This window comes from Rhynchophorus ferrugineus, unplaced genomic scaffold (genome assembly GCF_030347505.1).
Source record: "Rhynchophorus ferrugineus isolate W39M unplaced genomic scaffold, kcgeb_rfMv2 rfM4, whole genome shotgun sequence".
NCBI classification, from domain to species: Eukaryota; Metazoa; Arthropoda; class Insecta; order Coleoptera; family Curculionidae; genus Rhynchophorus; species Rhynchophorus ferrugineus.
In genome coordinates, this window is record NW_027472583.1 from 11232198 (window position 1) to 11249914 (window position 17717).

At 32.5% G+C, this 17717-nt stretch overlaps 1 protein-coding gene across 7 annotated transcripts in view; it reads left to right on the forward strand.

Moving 5' to 3' along the window:
- Window positions 1–17717, forward strand: part of Snap25 (Synaptosomal-associated protein 25kDa) — a 22548-nt gene continuing 4831 nt past the window's right edge. For 2 of the 7 annotated variants that reach the window (XM_076402432.1, XM_076402431.1), the window contains exons 1-6: window positions 2–184; window positions 545–636; window positions 696–737; window positions 5319–5367; window positions 6087–6135; window positions 15990–16107. In XM_076402432.1, the coding sequence (XP_076258547.1) occupies window positions 575–636; window positions 696–737; window positions 5319–5367; window positions 6087–6135; window positions 15990–16107 (320 nt within the window). In that variant the 5' untranslated portion in view covers window positions 2–184; window positions 545–574. Of the gene's footprint in view, window positions 185–544; window positions 637–695; window positions 738–3320; window positions 3370–5318; window positions 5368–6086; window positions 6136–15989; window positions 16108–17717 lie in introns of all 7 variants that reach the window. The other 5 variants (XM_076402436.1, XM_076402433.1, XM_076402434.1 and 2 more) reach the window with 4 other exon arrangements.

A 17717-nucleotide genomic window follows, 5' to 3' on the forward strand; every position in this document is an offset into this window, starting at 1 on the left:
GATTTTGGTAGGCGGAGTTCAGCTCCCCCCTTTCTTTAAGCTGCTGCATTTCTTGACAAGTGGATCGCTGTCAAAGCATTTTTTATGTTAAAAAATCCATTTATTTGTGTTTGTTTTACGTGTTAGTGAACTTATTTCTTGGGACACGACTTTAAGAAATTAACCAGTACAAATTATAACTTAGGTAAGACCTGAATTTATATTTTTTATCCTTTTGGCTCTTATTATCGCTTTGTCAATAAATTTCCCACGAAGACTTGCTATTCGAGAAGTTTCACCCGCTGATTCAACTATTTATAATAGGGTATGACGGTTTCAAATTAATAGCCGTTGTATTGAAAAGTCGTCTTCATGATTTTTTAAAAGGGTTTGACGATATCAGTGCGCCTCCGATCTTGGCACAGAATTATTGATTTTTGTTGTCTTTCGTCTCTTTTCATTTGCGTGTGCATAGAGATATAGAAAATACCAAATAGACGTTTTTTATAGCCATTGTCTCATTAAGAAAATTTCTTGACTCTCTAACTGAGCTCTTTATTTCTAGCCAAAATGCCAGCCCCCGCACCAGCCGAAAATGGAGCCCCTAGAACTGAACTCCAAGAATTGCAACTTAAATCTCAACAAGTTACTGATGAGGTAGATTACTTGAAGGTTTATCTGTAAATCATGAACATTCTCACCTGTTTATTTTTCAGTCCTTGGAGAGCACAAGGCGGATGTTGGCCTTGTGTGAAGAGGTAAATATATATTTTTTCTTTATGTCGAATACTGTTATTAGCAATAAATAAGAATATACATATAAGAAAAGAAGTCTGTATAACTGATATATTCTTCATAGGAGATTCATCGAGATACGATAAGGGATTATAAGGACATATTTGATTTAGATTTTACTTTTATTTTTTAATCCTTAGGTTCTCTTTATGCTCCATTTTCTTTCTATTTTTCTTTTTCTTTATTGGTTTGAATCTTTGTACAAATCTGGCTAAAGCTTGCAATTATCGATTAAAAAAAAACCAGTGGCAAGTAATTGTTTTTTATTTTTAAGTCTCCATTATCTCGATTGTACAAAGGTTATCTCTCAATGTTTTCTGTGCTGCATGTTCTGCACTGTCTATACTATGTTCTGTCCTGTCTAATGAAGGTTAATTTTGAGGGGCAGGACTACCGCCCTATCGATAAATAATCAAACATAGGTTCTGTATGAACTTCAGCCACATTTCATAACTTATGTTTGGTATTAGCAGATACTTTATTAGGCGTTATATTCTTGTGAAGGAGTCGCTTTATAAATGTTACATGATTTTAGAATTGGTTTCATCTGCTTTTATGTCGATGATTGATGTAGGAAAAATGACTAAAAGCATTTGTATTATACCATATTCTAAAATAGTTATAGAGATCCTTGAATATATCATTATGTAATTTATTTCTAATTAACATTTAGTTTTTATGCTTTATGCATTCACTGAGTCACTATTTGATATAATTCTATATAAACACACACACACACATATATATATATATATATATATATATATATATATATATATATATATATATATATATATATATATATATATGTATCTATATGTATCTATTATATGATAATATAATCTAAAATGTATTCTATACATTGTTGCAATAAAAATTAAGTATAATATAAAATATTGAACAATAATAAAGGATTAAACTTTCTGCTACATATGAAATAAATGTTTCTGGTTAATTATTGCAACCGTTGTTATTAAATATAACATTTTCTTTCCCGAACTTCTTGTTCTAAATTTTGGAAACACAAAACCACTTATATACATAATTCAAGGATCTCAATCAGCCGACGCGTTGGCCTTTTTGGCTTTTATTTACATGTGGGAGGATAAGGTTTATTTTTTGCAAATGCGCGACAGCCACTAATCGTATGGAGGGATAGGTCGTTGGCTTTCTTATAATATAATTGGCGACATCTATGTTGTGGTAGCGGTAGCCCTGCAAGTGTGGCTGTGTTTGTGCTGTGTTCCGTGTGCAGTTATATGAATATATTATACTTTAACACACATGCACTTCTGCACACACACACTGGCAGACTGCAAGAAATACTCAGATAGATATCCAAAGCCACTACCATAACATAAAAACTAATTTTCCTCTGTTTAGTTTCATTTATTTTTGTTTTCATTGTTTATGTTTCTTTGGTTTGTTTCAATAACTAAATTTGTTTTATTTCTTGGGATGGGAGTAGATCCAGAAACAGAACAACTGTTACTAAATTTCTTAATGTGCGAACGATAATCTTTAATTCGATACGAAGTTTTGGTTATTTCTTCTAATAAACTTCTGTAATAATCTAATATCAATGGTGTGGTGTAATTTTATTGGGAGTACAAATAAGCCTCTGTACATTTTCATAAAAATATGTATTTTGCTCATATTTATGGCATCATCACATATTACATTTGATGTGAAATACTACTCAGATAGGCTATGCATCAATTGAAACAATTAGTAATCATATGAAGCAATATTTAGATGTGGTTCCATTTAAACGTTTCGGTGTTGTTTTAATGGCTTTAGCAACACACGTTACTCAAAGTTTGGCTTTCAATACTCAACATTAACGAATGTAATGCAGTTTGCAATCAATAATATTCAGGCATTCAATTGATATTTAAATTAGGGAAATGTAATCATAATTTATTGGTAGTATCTATTCCTGAATGACTTATTTGCTCTCCCGATGTTATAACAGATGGCTAGTAATTAAATCTACTTCTTTAGAAAGCTTTGAAGTAACGGTTATTTTGCTAATAATTCGAAAATCAATCGATATCCAGCCCAAGGAATTCATAGTTTATTTAAACCTATATACTGTTCTAATATAGATTGAAAAGTTTCAACGTCAATACATATAATAAGTACTCTGGACTAATCAATATTAAAATAATTTAAAAACTTTTCCATCTATGATGTGTATTTTTCTTTTTCATTTATTTTGTTTTCTTCAGTTAAATACCTAAACGTACAACAATATCTATATCGACTATTTCATGTGAGATAAAATCCAAAATAACCACCCCCAATAAGTGTTATGGATGTTCCTTTTGTAGTTCCTTGAAAATATCACTAGATTGTTGCTTCAAAACAGTTGAGTTGAATTCATCATGAAATAAAACGTGATATTTATGAAGGAACAACGAAGGACCAAGCATTCTGACCAAAAATAAACGATACCTCAGTGTGTTGACACTATGCCAACCTCGTTCACTTACCCATATTAAACTAACATACATTTTCACACCGTTTTTTGTGCTGCTGTATAGAGCAAGGAGGCTGGAATCCGTACCTTGGTCGCTTTAGATGACCAGGGAGGTGAGTCTCGACATACCAGATTTTTTAAACGATTCCCCATATTGTCATCATCTTGTTACTTGATATTATATATATTTATATATTTGATCCGTTTCGTCATTTGTTTCACTAAGTGTCATCTTAATCGTATTCTGTTTGTTTTTTTGTTTTGTGTTCCGAACACCGTCATACCTTATTTTCTTGTTTTTTTTTTGACTGGCAGAATTGTTTTTACGATGGATTATGTGATGTTCATAGAGTATAAGCTAGAGTGGAAACTCCCATAGAGGAGAGACGGTAATTGTTTTGTCGTTGCCCTCTACGCATGTTGCTGTGGTGTGAGTGAATGCGCCTTGATTGGTTTATGAGAAAAGTTAATTAATCAATTTTTGTGTTAATTCATTATTTAAGTTAAGAACTGCCAATGACTGAAAATTAATTTAATTGGAAATCTATATAATGTAATATATTTATTTAAAACAATAAGAAAAAATAAAAGAGATCTAGATCAACAAATTAAAAATATTATTGGTGGAATAGTTTACTAGATATCTCAATGTAGCCCTAGGAGGTATCATCGATTTTTACAATCAAGCGCTCTAAAGTTTTAGTGACTGATTTGGAAAATTCCCATTGAAATAATTGAAGAATTATACTGGGATATATAATTTCTGTGTCACACTGTGACTTAGGACTCACTAGTCAAATAGTTTTGGATTTTTAGCTTGATCAATTCACTTTTAATACATGGAAAAAACTTTACCTTATTTTCTCGATGGTCAATTACACATTTATTACAGTTCCCAGCACTTGTGTAATTGAGAAGTGTATTATGTAAGTAATTTTATGGTTTTAGCAGCTCGTAGCGTGTGACATGGTTTTTTCTTTTTGAATTCTATTTTTTTCGCAAATGTTTTTCAACTGTTGGTTCAACTTTTTAGCTCGGGCTCAAGCTATTTCTGGGATTGAACTTGGTTTATGTACAGTGCTAGTTCATATATTTTTGACTCTCCGTGCTGTTCTTTACTATTGATATCGGAGGAACCGTTAAACTTCCTCAAATGTTTGGACAAATCAAGTCAAATAGATAAGAAAAATAATGGATCCCTTTTTAGTATGGTTATTCTTGCCTGCCATTGCTTATATGAATTAACCAATCAAATGTCACAAAAATATGATACCAGCGCCACTAGCAGAGGGACGACACAAGACAATTCTCCAAAAACGACTATGAAGTTGCACCTCTAGGAATTTCTCTATGACTATGCTGCCATATATTGACACATTTACACTATTGACAGTTACATAATATTACCTGTTGATTATGACATTCGTAAACGCAGTTCAGTCATACCAGATGTTTTACTTCTCTTGCATCATAAACGTTTCTTCATGTTGAATGAATTGGATTATGACATAGAGAACTTTTTTAATACTCTTTTACCTTACAATTTACTCTTGAACAATCTTATACTCTAAGAACACTGATATATATATGATATATTTCGAAATCTCATTACACTTCACACTAAATCAATGCTAGACTACCTTTTGCATGACTAAATTCGGTGGCTTTTGGCTTAGTATGTTACTGTTTATTGCTATCTTGTTGCTATAATTATTTATTATTTATTTTCACCTTTGTATTCTATATTTTATAGGTGTATAATGTGAAAGAATTCTATTTGCATTCATAGTACTAGTTTGGGTTGTATTCAGATTTATAAAAGGAAAAAAGTGCATTTAGATGCAAATGGAATTCGTCCACCGGACGAGGAGGTGGTCTCTGAAATACTATCACGAATTGTTCCTAATAAAGCGCACCGTCTTGTTCTGTGATATATGTCTCGGAACTTGTAAATATCACTGAGTAGCTCCATGTGTCTTTGTTTTGATTTTTTTAAATTGTGTTGACCATTCATGTTACTTGGGCCCTGTTTGCGAATGCTATTAGCACATTGCTGTTATAGAGTACGGACGCTGGAACCAAGACTTTGGAGATGCTTCACGTTCAAGGGGGTAAGATCAACGGTTGCTCGATATACCTTATTAATTATTTATTAATCCTATTTTTTGATTTCCTTTTACTTTTCCGTTAACTATTTGGTGTTGTTGGGGTTAATATAATATACATTAATCAGTTTACTTATCTATCTTTTAATTGTTGTTGTGGTCTTTGACTTATTGCATATTTACCCTGTGTTCTTTTTTGCTACTATTGAAAAGTTATTCGCCAGGAGAGTTTTTATTTATTTTTGATAACATTTTTCAGTTCGACTTCATGAAGAATTTATTTTGCACTGACTCATTTGATCTGTACAATTAAAAAATGTTGTTTTCCAAGCTACCACCCAAGCAAGCGCAAAATAAATATCTTTAATATCAATTGGGCACCAACGAAACACATTTCCAATAAATTATCAACCAGAGAAGACTACAACATCCATTTCCCCACACAGGAGGCGGCACCACATCTATTGTATTAAATCGGCTGTTTTAACACTTAGTTGCCATCTCTTCTGACTAAAAGCGAACGACTTTAGTCACAACGGATGGCGTCTCTAACCAGGCTTCAGAGGTGCGGAGAGGCGTGATACGAAATGGGGGTGATAGGGTAGTTAGAATGCGAGAGTGCTTGGTGGAGGATTGAGCCTCGGTTAGGGAACGATGATGGAAAGGGATTCACTTAGAACGAGCTGTCTAGGGGTCTGCCTACTTGATATTCTTCATGTTTGTAGAGCCACGAGGTTGGGATGAAAACCCTAGTCATGCTGGATGAACAGGGGGGTAAGCGAAATTCATTGTATCGTATTAACCGAACTGTGGTATAAAGGAGGATTTGCGATTTTGTCGATGACACGTTTGTGACTAATTGATTGTTGATCTCACATGCTGGTGATGCCGAGCACAATTTGAGCACTCACACGATATACATTCACACCGTTTTTATATCAGACTCTTGTACGTTATCGTTCAATTTCATGCAAATTTTACGGCACCACAGATCCCTAATTGACATTCCAACTAGTGTTGCTCGAACAAATTATATAATCGATATATTTCGATTATGATTAAATAACACATTATCGATTATCAAATTATAAAGCAGTCTGCAATTATCTTGTAGTATTAGATATGTTCATACAAATATTTTCCATTACTACGAACATTATTGTATCAAATTTTTAAAATCTAGTAACTGTCTAATAGACTTATGGTTTTTAATGATATTTATTATTTATTGCAAATACTATAATAAAAAGACATAGAGTCCTTCCAATAAAACAGTCAATGCAAGTCTTCAAAATTTATAATGCAACGTTACCACGTGAAATTTAAATTTTGGTTTATTTCGACATTGGCACAACAAAATACTAATATAAACAAAAATAACATTATAAAATATAATTTGTTTTTATCAAAGAATTTATACTACAGTTAATTAAACAACCACAATGGTTTATAGGTTAAAGTTGTTTATATTTTGAACACTTTTCCACGCCACCTATGACGTAGAGTTCTAGTGGCGTTTTTTTTTATGTACGAGGGGATACCACCCGTGGAGGCCGAATTATGTAGACTGATATAATTGACAATTATATGTCAAACTAATGTATTTTACTTTCATTAGAGAGTATATTTACATTTTTACATTTAGTTCTTGTTTCCTTCGTACCTGTGTTCCTCGTCAAGTCATTTTGATATCACTATATTTCTCTTTAGTTTCTTCTGTTACTGCCTGTGTACATTTTCCTTCATAAAATTAGATTTATATCACTACATTCTCCCTAATGCATTTACCATATCTGCAAAACAGTTAATTGAACATTTAAACGCAAATATTTCATACTCTACCATACGATTTTCTACCGTTACCCTATATTAATTATATATCCAACTTTATTCCGCTCTTATCTGTGTTGAGATACATAAATTAAAATAAAATATCTTCCTTAATTTTATTATATGCTTTTAAAAATGGTATTCTTTAAAAGGAAATGTCTTAAATCATTTTATCTTTACATTTAAATAATATGTTTCCTAACAGTGTATGAAGGGATCACTTCCATCCTTCAAAGAGCTGCGTATTCCCAAGTTTTCTATGGATACTTCCCGGACTTTGGCATTTTCAATCAGAGTAATCATTAATATCACAATTAGACGCCAAAATAACTTTTTTCGGTTTATAACCTATAATTGTCACTGTTGTTTTGAATAATTTTGCACACATATAACAATAGTGGCGTGTATATTCCCGGTGCTTCTGTCTCTTTTTAATTAGATTAATGCTAATTAGTAAAATGACAAGGAAAAATTCGCTTCGAGTTTAAGATGAATTTTACCTTTTTACAAATAGAATTTGGCAGTACATTTTACGTCATCTATGACGTGCATTCGCTGTTTTATTGGAAGGACTACATGTATGCTGCAAAAACTACTTCATGGGTTTTAATTAAATTTTGAGTTTTCAATGTCTTAGCCCTTCTGGTCTCGTAACTAGAACGCCTTTTTACGAGAAATAAATCAAGGTATAATATAGCGAATTTTCTTCATCATTTCAAGCAAAATTAGCTCTTAATTTACGTTACATTTTCTGCAATTGCAAAATTGCCCTAAATATGTTTATTGAAGGCGTAATTATTTACCCATCTTCTAGATATACTTTTTCTGAGAAGCTAGTTAAAAATTGAAATCATTCATTGAAACACGTAATTTTCTCCTCAACCAAGCGGTTAGTTTTTGAGTAACTTCATGTATTTTCAATCATTTTTCCAGTAGTGCGAGGGCACAGTAAAATTTGTGACAATAATCTATTAGTTTAGCTTTCTTTTTCGCATGTTTATTGTCAGTCTAACAGTTGTGTTATAAGGTCTCAGTAGAACAGAAATATTCATTCTTGTAACCGCGACCTGACACTAACAAGATTTATGTTCAATTTTTCTGGCAGTGTTACCACTGGCAGCACTTAAATGTGATGCTTGGTTTTGTAGGGTATATTTTTGTGTTGCTACGCGTGATGGAAACTTTTTTTAATACAACCTGTGCCATACTCCCTTAAATATTCAAGTAATTTTGTTCTTCAGTCGATGACCTAAACTTAGTGAAGATTTACCAGATCCCATTACGACAGCCCTCTTAAAAAGTAATCCGCATTTTTTAAGTTAAATTTAGTAACACGCATATAATTGGCTTGGAGAGACTAGTGTATAATGCGGTAAAACTCTAAACCCTTCTGGCCCATTCGGATTCACCGATGTAGTCTCACATTATAATAACAAAATCCTTTTTCGGCATACCAATGACTTGTATAATGACTTAGTGGCAAATTCACGAATTTGTCTCTTTTTGGATCATATGTCTGAGTGGCCAAATCTAAAGTTATAATAAATACATTTTGATCCGTTTTGTTTTCTTTTAATATATTAACAAAATATATGACATTTAATTTTTTTTCTAGTTGTGACGGAATAGTTGATGTAACAGTGTTTAATCCAAGGTTGAGTTTTTAAGTTGAAGGATTTTCTAAAAATGTCTTTTTTGGTGTGTCGGTAATTTTTTCCCGCCATATTCACAAAGAAAACACGCTATTTACAATGGGTAGTTAAATTTTATTCATTCAAAGTATTGGCCACTTGATTCTACACATGTTGCGCATCTTAGGCGACTTGTAGATGCCATTACTAACGAACATTTTCTTGCTATATAAAACTTCCCGTCCAAGAGATTTCAACATTTCTTTGATTTGTTTTGCTATATGAGAGGGCTAATTGTCATTCTTCAAAATCACCTTATCATGTTTTTGATCGTATTGTAGACGTTTTCAGATCAATGTACAGTTCAAATTGATCATTTGTTGTCAGTGTCAATAGTTCATATGATAATAACGACACAAAGCATGGTCTTGAAACCAAAGCGGTTTCGGCGTTACAGGTTGGCTTCGGCAGGTGATAAGCATTTGTTTTTTAGTTTGGGAGTTTCAAAATAAGTCTTTTCAGCCGTTGCTATTAGATGCATTGAGCTCTGATAATTTTTCTAGTTCCTAATTGCCTATTGTTCAATTTATGTACCACCTATCTTCCCATCTTTTGGATCTTTTTCATCGGTTGCTATCACTCACAAATTGCGACTGTCTTCATCCAATAACTTCTATAAATTCGCATCTTCATATATTTCTGCCCTACCAGGACGTTCTTGGTATGGCCTCTACCTGAAAAACGACGACTTTCGGCGGCTTTTTCTTCTGATAAAACGGTAAACGTAATGTACCTTTTCAAACACAAAATTCGACATTTTAAAAAAGTTATAAGTCTGTTATGTTGGAGGAATGTGTGTAGTTTTGAAGTTTATAACAGTAGAATAAAATGATGAAATGTATCAAGTCGTAACATTGAATACTTATGACTAGTGAAATCTGTTACAAAAACCGGAAAGTAATTAACTGACACACCTGGTATAGTATGATTACTTCTTTGGATAACTTCTAACAAAATGATTACAATTTACAAACATGTGGGTAATTTTTTTCGCTCTCCTAACATCACTACATAGTATAAAACAAAGTCGCCTTTTCTGTCCCTATATCCCTATGTGCGCTTAAATCTTTAAAACTACGCAACGGATTTTGATGCGGTTTTTTTCAATAGATAGAGTGATTCAAGAGGAAGGTTTATATGTATAATACATGCATAATATACTAAGGCAACATTGCTAATTTTAGAGGTTTCTAGCGTGATGTCGTAAATTAACCAATTTTTTTAGGCTTATTTAGCAATTAGCAAAAACGCTGCCTAACCCTACGAGTTAGATCAAATTAATGTACTACAGTATTGTACACCATAAAAAGGTCTACAAAAAAGTCCGCGATGGTATATGTTTATCTGTTAGGGATAACCCACATTAACCATTTTTATTGTTTACTTTTTACGTGAGAAAATGGCTTATTTACGAAGCTATTTTAAGCAATACGGCATTAATCCTTATCGAATTAAGTACCTTAAATACAGTGTGCAATTAATATAGATCAATATGGTTCCTTACAGCATGTAAATTAAACAAATATTTTCGGAGATATTACAAATTTAAAATTTGCGTTTAAAAATGTGTAATGTAATAAAAATTGTATGAATTTAGATATTCCAAAGATAGCAGGAAATCTTCATAGTAAGTATAGGGGAAGAGGAATTGTTTTACTCCAAATTTAATGCGTGCAGGCCAAGGGCAGTAATGAATGAACCAAAAATACTGGATCGATTTTAATCATGTTTTCATTGAGTGACATAGGCATATATATTTTATGCCCGTGCAAAGTCGGAGCGGGCCGCTATGTTTTTATATACAACGTTCATATTTTTTCTGTAGTGTATTTAATTTAGTATCAGCATTGCACCCGTGCGAAGCCGGGGCGGATTGCTAGTATTGTATATAACAGAATTGAAAGTTTTATCATTCGACTATTTCAGAAGATTATTTTGATCATATCATTGAAATATATCGATTATGTCCAAAACTAGTTTCAACTACACCAGATTGTAGCTTTTTAGTTTTCAACTCTGATACAGTAACAAAAAACATATGCACAGTTCGCATGTTTCATTTCAATATTTGTGAATTTTTTAAAATTTTCTTAATTTGTCGTCAAAATCATAATTAAATTTCAAAAATTATAAATTATTATTTATTTAGATAATTCTTAATCCCGATGATTTAAATAATGGGTTTTTTTAGATAGTTATGGTTTCAAAAATTGAACGATATTGTATTAAGTGTGTATAATTAACCCGTCAGTTTTATATTTCATTGAAACAAATGCGCATTTGTGAATCCTCCCGAAAACCCAAACCATTTTCTCAATTCCATCGATAATCATAGTTTCACCTATTTTAAATCAGATTAAAAAAAGAAATGATACATATATATCCCCCCACACTATATCGATTTATGTTGAATTTTGTTTTTTATATATTAAAATTCGAGACTTTCGTGATGGAGTAAACCAGAACCAGTACAATTACGTTATACCGAAACGAGTACGTGTATATAGGAATGAAATTCGTTTTTCTTTTGTCTAGTATTTTGTTAAAAATAAAACGAGAGCCAACGAATCGTGTAAGTTCGATGTACTATATTGCGTGTCTTTTGACTTAATTGTAAATATGCAATAACATAGACGAAATCTATTTGGTGTTAATCAGTGTGCTCTTAACTGTCGATAATGGAGAACGAGCAGTTGACGGGAAAAACGACCAATACCTACCGAGGTAGTTCTGGACGGTATACGTATAAACCGTACCGCCCAGGACGAGCGCTTCTCCATTATCGCATCGCTCCGCTCAAAAACTACTATCTCTTTCTCGACAATACTACGAAAACAACAAGATCAGAAAACTCAAAATGCTAGTCAAAACACCAACCCCATTGATTAGATTCGATTCTTTTTAGCGAGAGAAACAACCGAAAGACATTCCATCTTTACATATTCGGATGATTTTTAAGTGTGTGCTCCTATCAGATCGAACGATTTTCATCGCTGCTTTTTCCCTTCGACGTTTCTTACTTCCAAGTCCTTTGTTATAACCTGGAAGTCTCTCAGTACTTGCCGTTAAAATTCCCATGACCCAAGACCCAGCTCAAACTTAACAATCATCCTTATATGAAAAGAAAAAACAACTAGTTATCAGTCAAAAGTAGACAATTCAAAATCGTTATAAACTGTGAAAGAACTAGATTTTTTACTTTTGTCTGGTCGTGTACGCCATGCGGATATGACTTAAAGGATATCTCAACAAGAGCTGACCTTAAAATGTAAGAACCTTGAGTTATTTTTTTATGTTAAAACTTATCGAAAGAAAAGGGAAAATATGAATACAAGGGTGTAGAGGTTTAATGATTGAAGGTGGAAAAATCTAGTTTAACTATGCAAAACAAATATGCTTTACACTTTTCCGATTGTAACTTACAACAAATGTAGTAAAAATAATTTTTTTTTCATGAAATTAAAAGCTTTATTTAATGTGCAAGACTAATTATATTTGTCCTGAAAATGACTTGAAATGACACATACTGAAAAGTGAAGCTTGTAAATGAGGCTTTAACATGAAGTTATTACCAATGTATCCGATGCGGTTTAATACACAGTAACAGCATCTGTTGTTTTATTTCGGTAAGTTGTTGTTTTCTTGAAGCTAATTCAATTATGACTTTCTTGGGGCCAATTTTTCATAAGCAAAATAGTTTACCATGGAGAGGAACGCTTGATCACTTAGTGCCAGGTCCGGACTATAAGGTGGATTCAAAAGAACCTCCCAACCGAGCTCCCGAAGCTCCTAGTGAATTGCGATCTATGTGTATAGCCTGGTACTGCATTGATGAAATACAATTATTGTCTTACTAACCAAAGCTAGCCATTTCTGAGAAATTGCTGATTTTAAACAGTACGTGTTAAAATATTGTTTGGCCTTAAACTCGTACGCCATTCAGCCTTTTCCAAATGATTGAAGACGTTTTTTTTTGTGCACCGTTTAGCTCTTGGGCAATAAAAACAGTGCTTATTTATGTCCAGACAAATATTGGCTGTTACAGTATCAGTTACAGTTGGTGTTGTTTGTCAAAGATGAGTGGGTTAAAAACAAGTCAGCCAGCCGTTTACAAAAATGTTAAATTAGCTTTTTATAGCGGGACATACAATGTGTTAAAACCATCTATTGGGAAAGTAATGCATTATATCCCTTAAACATCACCAAAATGTTTAGAATGAGGAAGTTTGGAGAAATGAACAATATCAAGTGAACACCACGTTGATTCAGTACCTTTAGTTTGGAAGTTAAATTTGGTCCTTAAGTCATTGATTTTTTATATAGATCAATCCGTCTTTAAAATATAACCTTTTCATTGTTTAAGAAACGATGCATTCGAAAACATAGAATAAAGAAACTTAGAAGCGCATCTCCTATGTTAAAATTGGTTCTAAGTTACGCTTAGAAACCCCGTGTGAGGGCGCTTACGCATGCGCCGTATGACAGTTAGTTACGGCGGGAATTTTAAAAATTTGAGCGGGAAATTAAAAAATATATTTTAGTTTTACTCGGAAAATAAAAAAATTATATTTTATTGATATATTATAATTACATAAATTTTCCTTGACCATCAAGACATTGATGTAATCACAGAAATATCTCCACTACCCAAAACACATAATCCACTAATATTATTTTCTCTCTAATATTTAAAACAAACATTAAAATAAGATAATATAACTATTAATGGTTCTGTTGTTTTATTTTTTAGATTCAACTAAATTAACAACTTACCTAAATTGAGGTATATTTCATCAAATATTACAACTTCAGTTCGATCTATATAGTCAAGTTTCTAAACTAACGACCAAAATTAGAGGTTACTACTCCAGCAGCAAAAAGGAACCTTATTCAGTATCTGCATTAATGTTCTTCTAGAAGGCAAGCAGAATATCTTCGATAACAGTTTATATCCTCTCCCTGCATTTCAATAAGGATAAAGCCATTAGTTTTTCATCCAACCTAAAACGAAGGTGATGGAACAGGCTGAGTTATCTGTACATGAACATATAAATTTCAAGTTGGAACCTCCATTCTCTAATAATAACCATAAGTTACTTATTATATACTTACTTCTGGGTCTTGTTGGCGTAGAAGAATCTTCTATATATCTATCAGCCTCAAAAAACTTATGTGATTGTAATATTGCCATTGGGGGCATATTTTCCTTGTCTTGTAGTAAAGGTAAAGAATCTGACTAAATATTGCTTATTTATTTCAATACAATAAATCATTACTATTTAACAAAATACTTACTATTTAAATTACAAGGAATTAGAATTACATCTTATTTCAGCCATGACTTTCCACATTTTGGTCTATATAGTCTTCATCTTTGAAATGATTACAAACTTTCCTGGACCTACATACGAGATTATAAGAGATCTCCTTAAGGTTTTCTTTTTATTACACTAATAAATTAAAATACACAGAATAATCTAAAGTAATTGTTAAATATATATAAAATCACATACCGAAAAACTTGTTGTAAATAAACAACAAAATTATATCACCGAAAAATGGCCGTTAACTGCTTAGGTTAGAATTATTAACACCGAAGCCGAACGAGAAAGAAACACACATATAGCTGTTGCATTTTTCATTCACATTTGGCCGCGTAACGGGGATTCCGAAAAGCTTAACCCCCGGGACCCGATTTTTCCATATAACTTTCACTTCTAAGTTTCTTTGTTCTATGTTCGAAACGAGGAAAAAGCTTTTGGGAACAGTCACACTGTTGAAGGCCTGGCGAGTAAGGCGGAATATTGACAGACTGAATAAGTAAACGTATTTTCTCTTGACAGAACATTAAATTTATCCTTAAACAACTCATTTTTCTTATTCTTTCACGAAGGTCAGCAAGATCGTGAATGATTGACAGTTCGACCTCCACGAACCTAATTATAGGTTATAGTGAAGGTCCCTGTATGATTAAATTTACATAAAAAGTTTTATTCTGTAGAAGTATCATTCTCGTTATTTAATAACACCTCGTATATTATTGTTACATGCTAATGATTGATTGATTGAAATATCCAGTTATTTGGACATTTTGAATTAAAATTTTTGTATTTTAAAACTTCTCATGTGAAGGCAATTTCGCTTAATTATAGCTTTTAAACCCAGCTCTTGTTGACATATCATTTAATCTTCAACTAATATCTACCTAGCTATAAACGGAAGATAGAAAAACAATTGCACAGGTTTGATTTAAACGTGTTAATTAAATATTCGAAGAGGAACGATCTTGAACAGTTTAAAATTAGTTAGGAAGATTCGAACGCGGAATAGAACTCAGACAGTAGCTAGGTAGTAGGACCAACTACAACTAAATACTATAGTTTTCATCAACGTGATCATTATATTGTTACAGTTTCTCATTTTAAATCGAAAATGGATTCAATAACTTTTATTTACTAGTATACCACGCCAGAAGAGACATAGAGCACTTTATCGTTTTATTTTTTCTTTTTTTAATATATATACCTCAAGAACTGTCCTTTTTGTCATAACTGTGGAAAGAAAGTTTCTGATCGAATAAGTAATAATTAAAGTTGAGAAACTAACATGAAAACATAAATGGTATGACACAAAGAACAAGTTCCTACTACATCATTATTCAATATATACTAACCAATAAAAGACCACGTATATTATACAAAAGGCCTATTATACTGAAGTAAGTCTTCACTCTACACATTTTTTTAAATAAATCTATTCCATTACATCCACCATTTTTAACAATAATCCTATCCAGTAAAGAAACCAGCATGCTTAAAATTTTTTACTAAAAATATACTTCTGCTTATTTACTATTGGGGCAATCCGTATGACATATGGCGTTCTTCTTCTTTTCTCACCGGTCTTTCCATCCAACGTGTCGTCCTACGATTGCCTCGATGTAGATTTAGAGCATGCGCATGCTATGTAGGTGAAGTGGACACTACACTGTAGATCATGATGACATAACAACTAACTTATCTAGCCGTAATTTGTGATGGGGATCTACGGAGCAGGGGGTTGAGGACTATCGAATGATTGCGTAACGCCTCTATTGTTGATGTGTAGAACAACTGGACCGGATCGAAGATGGCATGGACCAAATCAACACCGACATGCGGGAAGCAGAAAAGAATCTGACCGGAATGGAGAAATGTTGCGGTTTGTGCGTCTTACCTTGTCAAAAGTAAGTTCCAAGTTTTCCGCTAGTTTCATACTTACTACGTGTATTGGAAAGCCATTACCGGTTTTTTAACACATGTCACTAGGCTTATATAATTAACAACACTAACATTATAGTCTATTCATAGTTTTTTAATAATGCGTAATGGATATTTGTGGCGTCGAAATATTACGATGTTGCCGCATCAACTCTGAGTTTTAGTTCAGTTTGGCTTTTGACATACAAGAAAACTCTAACCTAAATAAAATAATTGAACAAACATATTATGAAATATAATTTATTTTAACATTATAGTACATCTAATACATAAATTATCGAAGGACTTAAAACTACAATTAAGAATATAGGTATATTAGTTTCTAGGTTAGAGTTGTTTTATTATATTTATATTGAACTCTTTTCCACGCCATCCATGAGATAGAGTTCTGGGCGCGTTTTTTATGTATTGGTATCCCCCTAGAAGCCCAATCCACCTAATTAACAATTATATATCAAAGTAATGTATTTTAATTTCATTAGAGAGCATATTTACATATATAATATATTTTATATTATATTTACACATATAATATCTATGCACACAAATCTTTCACACCCTACAATACCATTTTCTACAATTATAGTCTATTATCAATTTCTTCCTCTGTATGTCTTATCGAGTTCATCCAAACCACAGGTGTTAGGGTCGACAATGCTTCCTTCCACATATCCAAACAGTTCTTGATGGAATATCCTTCTCGACCAGCATGTCTATTATAACAATTCTTTGCTACCCCCCATATCAACTCGATTGGGTTGAATATACACTGATAGGGAGGAAGTCGTAATACTATCTGACCATATTATTCAACCATCTGATCTACTATATATCTTTTTTCGGGCATTTCTAAAAAAAAACAAATTGCAAAAACGCAATAAAACATTTTATTTATATTTACATAGTAACAATTTGAAATAGTTAATAATTCATGTTTTGAAAGCCATTCCTTCATTACAACCTTTATTAATGCTATTGTTGGATTCATCCAGGTTCTTTAACAATTGATTTTCAAATCATAACAAAAACATGTTATGGTTTATTTCTCCATGGTAGTCGCTCTTGGACTGGGAGAAAACACTAACTCTGCACCAGGAGTGGTACATTTAACAACCGGACGAATGACAGGCTAGTTCGGTTTCATGTTCGAACTTATCAGAGAACATTATGTCTCCTTTTTACTAGAATAAAATGAGAAAGAAAATATCGTCTGATTCTGAAACGAATTTACAAATTGCGGCAGGCATCTTGATCTAAACATCTTGATGACTTATGTACAAAAAAAACTTTGAATAGACTATATATGTCATTTTATTCTACTGATAGCTAGCTTCAAATCTGTAGATATTATATTTTGCGAAAGCGTAACACCGTCATAGATTTATACCTCATTATTATATTTTGCTCTGTATACGGTGGGATTAGCAATGTGTAAGGTACTAAGAGCTGCTAAGACCGAATGAAATTGTTACAGCGGATGTCTAACTACCTCAGTTGAAGGCATTTAAAGGCATTTCGTTGCAAAAAAGACCAGCAATAGCGAGCAACAGATGCAAAGTCATCCTCTTGTATGACA